Consider the following 11356-nt stretch of genomic DNA (forward strand, 5'->3'; position numbering starts at 1 on the left):
AATCAAATTGATGAGAATTAACATCTTCCAATCCATGAAAATGAAATATTTCTCAATTTATTTGTGTGTTCTTTAAAATTTCCATTGGGATTATGGAGTTTCCCTTGCCCAGATTTTTTTTCAGATTTAATTTGAATAGTTAATTTTTGATGCAATTATAATGGCATAATCTAAATTTCAAAATCAGATTGTTAAATTTCTGCTTTCAGTCCTGTTATGTAAAGAAGTTGGAAGTTATCACTTACATTTTTTACGACAATAAAAACGAAACAAACTAAAATGCAAAACTTTGCCTGAACCCATGAGAGAATTAATGTTATAGGGTGAACCGATGCCCAGAGATACAGAAAGTGAATAAAGGGAATAAAGCCAACATGAGCTTGTTTGGAACAGGGGTGGGGGAGCCATAAACTGGGAGAAATGCTTAACCAGAATTTTCTATAAATTTCTGGGTACTCTGAATGGAATAACATGAGCATGAGGAGCTCCTGGGGACTGTAACCTTGTGGTGGCATACTGTACACAGAAAAAAGTCCAAACATATAGAGAGTTTTTATGAATTTATTTGAGCCAAACTGAGTACCTTTGCCAGAAGCATAATCTCAACAGATTAAGAAATTGCTTCGGAGAATGGCAGTGCTGCAGTTTATTTTATAGGTTACAATCAAAAGCGGGGGCCCAAAGGGGTTACATGAAATCCATTGGTGGTAGGTTAGGGAGGCAGGAGAAGGCAAAGTGGGAAATGTCTGGGGTTGGATGAAAAGTAAAATGGAGAGACAAATACTTCCTTTACACGGGTGGGTATAGGATGGTTGACGATATTTGCAGCACGTAGAGATGGTGTGCCAGGGAGCAAGATAACAATGAGGGGTTGTGTGGGCTCGCGTCCTGGTGGGGTATGAGAGAGGTCTGGGAAAAACGGAGGATTACAAAGGAATGTTATGGTAGATATAAGAAAAATAGACAGGCTCAGTTAAGGTAAAGTTTGACCTTTGTCAAGGAAGATTCTGGCCTAGGACACGACTACCTGCCATGATTTGCTTTTAGCTGGGAAGTTTTAATTTCACACCATCCTATGTGGTTACTTGAGGTCCTTGAGTTTGTAAGGCCTGTCATGCAGGCCTCCCCTGAGCTTGTCAGTTTAGTATAGGGCCCTTTTTCTGTCTACAACCTTTATCTGGTTTTCAATTCCTTTCTCTTCCATCTATGTTATGGTTTTCCTTGGAAACTGCCTGGTTCTGCATGTGATAACTTATTGACAGTGTCTCAGAGAGAAAAAATTATTTAAATAGAATAGTCATCTCTATTTTCATATACAGCACTTGTCAGTAATTAAATACAAATGGAGAGAATATATTTTCATTTAATATATTTCACAGATAATGCAGAATTAATTGTATATAATTACTACCTAATTGAATGTTTTAGTAATTTGCTATGTATGTGTCATTTTTATAGCATTTTTACAAAACCTTTTTACATGTGGCTCTTTATATTATGCCTGTCAGAAAGGAGACACATTTCTCTGGGACTCAGAAAAGGAAGGTTTACTGAAGAATTGAGTAAAAAATAAAAGTGCAATTTAGGAAGGAAAAAAAAAAGCAATAAATAAGCCTTACTTAAACATGCATACTATTTCAGACTGAAAAACAGATTTAAGAAAAATTCTTTAGAATTTTGATACTCAATTTCCCCATCAGGTGTTTATTTCTTGCTTTTTTGGGGGTTAGCATTGCATTTTCAGTCAATGCAGTCAGTCTCCCTTGCTCTAAGATTTGAAAAGGCTTGTGGACTCTGGAGAAAATAGTGTTATTTCTCTATTCCTCACAATCTCAGGGGAAAACAAGCCTGGAAGTGTCCAGGCAGAATCTTTCTTCACTTGCATCATCCACCACTAGGGAATAGTGGTCTCCCAGGAGCCTGGCTCCACCTGGCTCACAATCCACTTCACTCTTTTTCATAAATCTGAGCCTCTGACTCTCTGTACCATAAAGACTGATAACAAAGACAGTGTTCAGAGGCTTACTCAGGGGCAGCAGAGCAGTAGCCCTAAGCTATCACTATCCCCTGCTGTGGGTGGTGACAGTGGCTCACATAGACTACCAGTGAGTGAAGCTAACAATCTGATTTGCCTAAAGTGGTCAGGACATTGACTCGCAGCCTTGAGCCACCCCAGAATTCTACAGTTAGCTTTACCTGTGCCACCCTCTGAGTGGCTGTGCTGTATTTCACTATTCTCAACGACAGCAGGCACTTTAAACAGACCTGTGAATTAATATCTTTCTCATATTGAAAAATTACCTTCCAATATTCATGTCCGCTTCCTCTGCTTCTGCTATCAATTCCTCCATGTTCATTCTTACGGGGTTCCCTGGCCTAGACCAGTACTATCCCTGGTTTTCAATCCCCTTCTCCTCCATCTACGCTACGGTTTTCCTGGGCAACTGCCTGGTGCTGCAGGTGATCCGGACAGAGCCGAGCCTGCACCAGCCCATGTTCTACTTCCTGGCCTTGCTGGCCCTCACGGACCTGTGCATGGGGTGTCCACAGTGCACACGGTGCTGGGGATCCTGTGGGGGCTCAGCCAGGAGGTCGGCCTGGATGCCTGCATTGCCCAGGCCTATTTCGTCCATGGTCTCTCCTGCACAGAGTCTGGGGTTCTTCTTGCCATGGCTTTTGATCGCTTTACTGCAATCTGCAATCCTCTGAGATACTCATCCATCCTGACTAGCAGGCGAGTCATTCAGTTCATGGTGGCCATTGTGCTGAGAAGTGCTGTGTCCATTTTGCCTGTCATCGTTCGTCTGAAGTTCTTCCATTACTGCCGCCCCCACATCCTCTCCCACTCCTTCTGCCTGCACCAGGACCTCCTCCGGCTGGCCTGCTCTGACATCCGCTTCAACAGCCTCTACGCCCTGGCTCTGGTGATCTGCACCTTGCTGCTGGAGGCCGTGCTCATTCTCGTCTCCTACGCTTTCATCCTGTGGACAGTGCTGGCGATCGCGTCTCGGGAAGAGAGGCTCAAGTCCTTGCAGACCTGTGTCTCCCACATCTGCGCTGTCCTGGTTTTCTACATCCCCATCATCGGTCTCACCATGGTGCACCGCTTCGGGAAGCACCTCTCGCCCTTGGTTCATGTGCTCATGGGCAGCATTTATATTCTCTTTCCCCCCCTGATGAACCCCATCATCTACAGTGTAAGGACCCAGCAGATCCGAAGCAGGATGAAGAAGTGGTTTTCTCTGAAAAATGCAGTAAAACCTTTGAGTTTTATCAGTAAGTATGTTTTAAGGTCCAAATAATAATGCTAGTTCCATGTGTTCAGTAACTTACAATTTGTATAATATTTTCTAAAAATTTTTGTTCTTTTATGAGGACTTGAGTGTTAGAGAACTTAAGTGCCTTGCTAATAGGAGGGAGGTGATAACACTAAGTTTTGCTAATACACATTCCAGGAAAGATTTCTGCAGGTTTGCTGGAGGATGATCATAGCAATTACGGACATGACAATAAGTGTCTTTGCATTTTATTGACATATTCTTGCTGGATGGTGGCCATATAAAAATTTTGTTACCATGAATTCATCAGTATTTTCATTTAAATCTAGACACACCTCTCCCTAACATTTTGGGAGCATGTTTATTAGTAAGACTTTTTAAGTAATGGTGCTCGTATCAATATATATGATGCAGTGAAATTGGACTTTCTTCATTCCTATGAGGTGAGGTGAGTAATATCTGAATCTGCGATGCTGAGACTGCTCTCTCTTCTTTTTCCCCCATTAGTGACTTAGTGCAAGTCTATTAAAGAAGTTTTGGAATAGAAACATTTATAATCCATGTATTCCACAATTCTCTTAATTTCTTTCCATGCTATTAAGACATGATCTTATTGCATGAACATTATATAGTCTACATTTTTTAGTAAATATGTATAACTAGAATTTCTTCATGGCATTTGAAGTTCTTCATAAAATATTCAGGAAAAGAGTTTAGATTAGAAACTATTGCAAAAGCATAATTGAGACCCGATAGTGGCCTCTCTTAGAGTAATGGTTGTGAGAACAGAAATAGGATAACACGTATTAATAAAATTTAGAATACATAAACACAACTTAATAGGTGATTGTAGATTAGAAAACAGGAAGTGGTTTTACAGTTGATTCTTGGTTCTGGTTTCTTTAATGGAATTGATGGTGTATCACTCAGTGAGATAGTGACAAAAAGTCTTGTTTATACAAAGAGACAGTTCTACTTACCTTGAACACATTGAGTCTGAAGTATTTGTGGAATGTTTATAAAGTTCATTAAAAAATATTGAGTAATTACCTATAGATTTTCAGATGCATTCCTAGACACTACCAAAGTTCAGGGCAAGAGTAGAGAGGAAAAAAAGAACTTTGCCTTCGATCTAACACATGATACAGACAAAAATTATTAAGTGCACATCTACATTTACAATTACAATAAAGGTCATTATTAAGAAATAAAGAATTTGAGTGGTGAACACACAATACAATATACAGGTGATATATTATAGAATTGCACACCTAAAAACCAATAAAATTTTATCCAGTGCCACCCTAATAAATTCAGTAAAAAATTATAAAAGAAATAAAGAATATGATGATAACAGAAAGACTCAAACTGAGTAAAAGAGGATTTTACTATTGATTTCCCTTAAAAAGAGGTGTGCAGTTGAGGACTGCAGAATGAAGGTAAGTAACCTTAGACATATGAAAAGAAAAGAAATTTTCAGGCAAAATAGAAGAGAAAAAAATGTTGAGAATACATTAGGCTGCATAAAAAACAGGTGAATAAGTGGTTATAAAACTCAAGGTGGAAAAGTTAAAATTAGAAACAGGGTTATAAAAGATGAGATTTTAATTTAGTTTCAGTTCTTAGGGCAATGTCCTAATAAGTTGCAATGAGAATGGTGATATGATCAAACATGTATGTTAAGAACATTAGTCTTCCTTCTGAATAGATGAGAAGGATAAGAGTTGACAGTAGAATACTGGCTAAAAGAGTTTTAATAAAAAGTTATAATAGTGCTTGAGCAAGGGTTAGCTCAGGGAGTTGCAAGAGTGGATGCATATGAGATGTATTTAATAGGTGAGATCAAAAGATTTGTTGATTCGTGGGCTTTGAGGGTTGAGAATAAGAGGTAACAAATCATGTTTAGATTTTTGGAATGGGAAACTACAGAAATTATGTAGCTATGTACAAGCTTTCCTCTTTTTATTGCACTTTACTTCACTGATGCTGTGTTTTTACAAATTGAAGGTTAAGACCCTGTACCCACAAAACAATTACAACTCACTAAAGGTTGGTATGATGGTTAGTATATTTTAATACATTGGGTTTTTTTAGACATAATGCCATTACACACTTAATAGATTGCAATATAGTGTAAACATAACTTTTATATACACTGGAAAGCAAAACAAAACAAATGTGTGGCTTGTGAGCCTGCAATATCTTTTAGGTATGACTGTACTGAGGTAAAAAAGATGTGGGAAAACAGGATTTGTTTTACACGTATTCTTTTTATTTATTTGATCTGCCTAAGAAACGTTTAAGAAGAAATTCCAACCTGAGGTTTGATATACATATCGGAGCTTTGATGAAAAGAGTGTCTTGGATAGTGTGTTAGGAAGTGATAGTCATAAACATGATATTTGAGATCATGGGAGTGGATGACTTGATCAAGTAAAATAGATGGCATAAGTATACTACAAAACTAGGACAATATAATATGGTACAGTTGAATCACAAAAAAATAGTGTAAAAAGAAGAAATAAAACTATTAGGGGAGCATTATGTCACTAAATTCAATTGGAAAGGCATTTTAAAGAAGAGAATGCTTATGTCCAAATCACATGGAATGACTTAAATTGGGTACTGAAAACCATCCATTAGATTTAGAAAAACAATATAAAACTATTACGAAGAGTATTTGCAGAGTGCTGAGAATGGATTCAATGTTTTAAAAATTCATGAAAAAAAATTTTGAATTATTAGGTGAAAGTAATGTGGATTTTCATTTATTTATTTACTTATTTAGTTATTAATTTATTATTTATTTATTTATGAGAATTTGGCGATAGAGGGTTGAACATAAAAGTGTAGTAGTCAAAAAACAAAATGTAGTGGTCAAAGGCTGATCTAGAGCCCTCTTTTTCCCCTCCCTTCCTCCCTTCATCCATTCATTCCTCCACCCCCTTCCTTCCATTCTCTCTTTGTCTGCCTGTCTGTCTGTCTCTCCCTCTCTCCTTTTTCCTTCTTCCCTCCTCATCAATCTGTTTGTTTTTATTTGTATAAAAATACATGATTATATCTTAATTTTGCTTTCTTTCCCTGTTGTTTTTGTTATTGTATTAAGCTATGTACTTCCTAAAGACAAATGTTCCTGCCTAATTTATCATCTAGGACTATGTTCTAATGGTCCCAGGACAAAAAATAAATACCTTGTTTGAGGAATAGCCACCTTTCTCCCTATGAGCTTCTTCCTTGATGCAGTCAGTAACCATTAATAACTCATAATTGATACCACAAAGGTAAATATTCCTGAAGTTTATTTTTTGGTAATATGCACACTTTTAGTTTCATTCTTCCCATTTTTCCCCCTCACAATATCTGAAAACAAGGGCTTTTCATCTTCCCACCAAGGAAAATAAATGCAAAATGATTCATAAGTAATAATCATAATGACGATCACAAATATTTACATGCATTATCTCCTTCTATTATTTTTGTTTTATTAATCCTCAGCTGAGGATATTTTTTCCATTGATTTTTAGAGAGAGTGGAATGGAGGGAGGGAGGAGAGAAAGAGAGAAAAAGCAATGTGAGAGAGACACATAGGTTGGTTGCTTCCCACACGTGCCCCAACCAGGGCCAGGGAATTAACCTGCAACCTATGTACATATCCTTGAGCAGGAATGGTATCTATGACCCTTTGGTGCTTGTTCAGACACTCTATCACTGAGCTACACTGGCCTGGGCTTTCTTCCTATTTTAATGAATGTTTTTAACTTCTTTATTACAAAATAATTTCAGACTTACTTTTCAGAAAAGATACAAAAATAAAACAGAATTTCTGTACACCCATCATTCATTTTCCTTAAATTACAACAGGAGGATTCACATAACCCACACAGGACATTTCTGGAGCACTCAGCTCAGGTGATCAAAAAGACTGTGTCACCAAGTTCTACAGGACACTTACTACATTAGGCCACCCTATTAAGACTGGAAGACATAGCAGATCTACCTAATACCTAGAAACAAACACAGAGAGGCAGCCAAATGAGGAGACAAAGAAACATGTCCCAAATGAAAGAACAAGAGAAATCTCCAGGAAAAGAACTACATGAAATGAAGACAAGCAATCTACCAGATACAATTTCAAAACAGTGGTGATATGGATGCCCAAGCAACTTAGTAAGAACATTAACAGCATAGAATATGATTTAGAAACCATAAAAAGAACCAGTCAAAAACAAAGTACAATATCTGAAATGGGGAATACACTAGAAGGAATAAATAGTAGGTTAGATGAAGCAGAAGATGAAATTAATAATTTAGAAGACAAGGTAGCAGAAAACATCCAAAAAGAACTGCAAAAAGAAAAATAATTTTAAATAAATGAGGATGGTTTAAGGGACTTCTGGGACAACATGAAGCATAACAACATCTGCATCATAGGTGTACTGGAAGGAGAAGAGAGAGGGAAATGGACTGAAAACCTATTTAAAGAAAAACTGACTCCTGAAATACTAATTTGAAAGAATAGATGCACCCCTATGATCATTGCAGCATCATTTGCAATAGCCAAGATCTGGAAATAGCCCAAGTGCTCATCAATTGATGAGTGGAAAAAAAGTTGAAGTACAGTTACACAATGGAATACTATGCCTCTGTCATATGTATATTTGCCTCCTGTTAAATTTACCTGAGATTGTAAAAAGAGATAATAAACTCTGGGTAGATCACACACCTTAATTTAAAATATCTGTGATTTTTTTTATACCATTTAAAATGAGAAAGGTAATTTTGAAGAGTGTCTTCTTTCATGCAATCTATGCAAGAGAGTTCATATGTAAAACTCTGAAAATATTCCAAGAACAAATTTTAGATGCTTTGATACAAAAAGACTGGCAAATGAATATAATTTTATGTTTCAAGGCAAATTCTCATACATTCTATGAGAAATATTTTTTCAATGATTATACATTTACTGAATTTTTGTAATAACTGAGTAAAAATTGGGTCGTATGTCATTAGATTAGAGGTCTTCTAGGGTATTCACTACTGAAGGGGTACAAAGCCAGAGGATATCAAGGGATAAAGGTAAAAGATAGGAACTACCTGGATATCAGAATTGTAAATCCTATATACATATTAGCTATCATTTCTTATGTTTTACAAGTCATGAAATTTTCATAGGTGACACATTATAAATTTTCATAGTTTTACAACTGTAAATATTATTTTTTTTCATAGTGAGAGAAATAGTGTATCAAATTTTAAGTCATTTAATCAGTGCCACACAATTGGAGGAGGAGCATGGATATAAACCACAGTTTGATAAGAAAAAAAAATAACAATTTTTATTTTTCCTTTTTATCTCTTTCAGAAATACAATTTTTTTTTTCAAAAAGGAATGCGAGTCTCAGAGTTCTGTCCTTGCACTCATAATTTTATTCAAAGACTACCCTTCCTCTTCAACTCCAAATTCTCACTCCACACAGAATCTAAAGTTAAATCTAAGTCTGACATCTGTTCTTAGTTTATGTTAGTAAGTATGGGAATTAGAAAAAAGCAATAACCAAAGTATTTGTAATTTACATGAATTTTTAAAAATCTAGAACATGTTCTCTTCAGATATTCTTTCCTTCAGCAGTGAAGATAAAAACCCTTGCCCATAGACTTCTATCACACTCCTTGCCTGTAGACATCGATCACATTCTCTAACTGCAGAGCTCTTGTTCAGGTTCTCTGTGTGCAAAGCATCCATTGTCAGCTCACAGTGTTATAGAAAGTTAGGGTACTCTAAGGGTTTCAAAATAAAAAAGCTAAACACTGTCGCTTTATAGATGAGAAAAACAAGGCCCAAAGAAGGCATGGTAATGATAAGTATATTTATCTAAGATTTTAATAGAAAGGGATCGGGATGCACAGACTGGATCAGTGTCCCCGGCAAAGAAGAAACCAAAAATATAAGTTACGAGTTACTGCTTGTCAGGACTGTTTCTAAGGAGAAAATATTATAATAGCTGCAGCATTATCAATTCAGAATTTAATTGATTTTGTAATAGTATTAATAGTAATAATAATAATATTAATAATACATTTATGGGAAAACCTTCATTTCTTCAGAAGCTAGAAAATGCCCTCTTCAGATCAACAATTCTTTCCCTATATAAAAGAGTAAAAGCTACGTTAACTACTCTTGGATGCTTCAGTATACCAATACAGTGGTGCCTCGGTTTTCGAACATCTCCGTTGACAAACATTTCAGTTTACCAATGCCATAAACCCAGAAGAAAATGCTTTGGTGTTCGAACAGGCCTCGAAAGTGGAGGTAATTTCTAGACATGAGATAGGTATTTGTGAAAAGTCCATCAGGCCCAGATCAGTATCTCAAGAGCATTTATGTTGATAAACTCTTGTTGGAAAGAATAGTTCATTTCTATCTCACTTTTACTTTCATGAGGTTAAATTATGAGTCCCTGTGTGTACTAGAAATGGTGTCCTGTAATTGGAGCTAATCCCTTCTCAGTATTGCTACATTCAATTTTAGTAGTCTTTCAAAACCAGAATAAATGACCAGAGCCATTCTTTGACATCTCTTTTATTAACTCAAGTGTTAAGGGCTGTCTAAGACTGGACTGAGGCTTACTTTCCCAAACTTTATGGGAAGAACTGAGTCACTAAGATTCGGAAGGGAGGCTCAGGAGCCTTGTGATACTTCTTACATATGCTTTTTTTCATGCAGAACACTAATGATTTATATAAGGAGGTATTTGGATAAATTTTGTGGCCTTAAGAGAAGATGATTTTGTCACATCCATTTCTCAGGAGAATTGCATCATACCCAGCTCCAGTGCTGATATTATTTTTGTTCTTTATTTGCCTTTGGGAATGGATTTCTTTATCTGCATAGAATACTACACCTGCATTGGCAGGTGCATGTGCAAAAGGTTAGAGAATTATGTTTGTGAGTATGTATTCTCTCAGGTAACTGCAATATCTGGAGAGAAATATTTAAAAAGGATCTGAAAAGAGTGTAGGGAATTGAAACTGTAATTGTATGAAAAGGTTAACTTTGAGTGTCAGATCTGAATAGACATTCTGAAAAGGAGATTAATATTTCATTTAAAATCTGAGCTAGGATATGAAGGGTGTTAAAAAATAGTGCTGATTTTCTCTTGGTCTTGTGGGTATTTCCACTTTCTTTTCTTCTCTCAACAACAGTAAAATTCTTCAAATATGCAACTAAGACAGGTACGTACCCTTGCTCTGGTCAACATAGGAAAGTAAAGCTGTAGTAAAACAAATGATGCTTACAAATCAAGGTACAAAGATTCTCAGCAATTTCTTAGATCAATTCTACATTTTTTCTAATCTTTGCCCTTCATTTACCCCTGCAGATGTACACTTGGAAAACAACAGGACAAATGAATTCGCATCTACATCAAAATTTGCACATGTTGAATATTTAATTAATTCAGGTAAAATTAAACTCTGATTCATTAATTTTAAGTGGAACGTATTCATTAAACAGCCCATCTCTTTTATTGAGGACACAAAGGAAGAATATGGACTTCTACTTAAGGAAATCAAGAGTTTTTCCTAGAGGAGGTGGTGTTTGTGCTAGAAGTTGAATAATAAACTGCTATTTGTTAGATGGTAAAATCATGAAGACAGGATAAAATTTTAAAGAAACAGGCTATAAGCATAACAAAGTATAAGATATGTGTTTTAACACTTAAAAAATATTTTTGTATAATTCCAAAATGCATTTCCTAATGACTAGTAAAAACTTTGCCAGGAAGATTGAAGTGAATGACAATAATACTATTAATAGCAATAGCATACATTTATATGGAACTTTCCATAAGTCAAACATTTTTTTTTTTTTTGGAGAGAGTGGAAGGAAGAGAGAAAGAAAGAGAGAGAGACATCAATGTGAGAGAGATATATCAATGGGGTGTCTCCAGCACTCGCTAGGGTCAAGGACGAGCCTGCCACAGAGTTGCCCTTGGCTGGAATTGAAACTGGGACCCTTCAATCCCTGGGCCGATGCTCTAACCACTGAGAAAAACTGTCTAGGGCAAGTAAAACATTCC

General features: G+C 36.2%; 1 protein-coding gene across 1 annotated transcript; it reads left to right on the plus strand.

Annotated features, from left to right (window-relative positions):
• Positions 1-2313: 2313 nt before the first annotated feature.
• Positions 2314-3302, plus strand: LOC107538620 (olfactory receptor 51V1-like). Its single transcript, XM_016214937.2, is given in 2 exon segments — positions 2314-2539; positions 2542-3302. Coding segments are annotated over 2 exon segments (987 nt in total).
• The last annotated feature ends 8054 nt before the right edge of the window (positions 3303-11356 follow it).

The sequence above is a fragment of the Miniopterus natalensis genome, chromosome 11, assembly GCF_054644295.1.
Source record: "Miniopterus natalensis isolate mMinNat1 chromosome 11, mMinNat1.hap1, whole genome shotgun sequence".
NCBI classification, from domain to species: Eukaryota; Metazoa; Chordata; class Mammalia; order Chiroptera; family Miniopteridae; genus Miniopterus; species Miniopterus natalensis.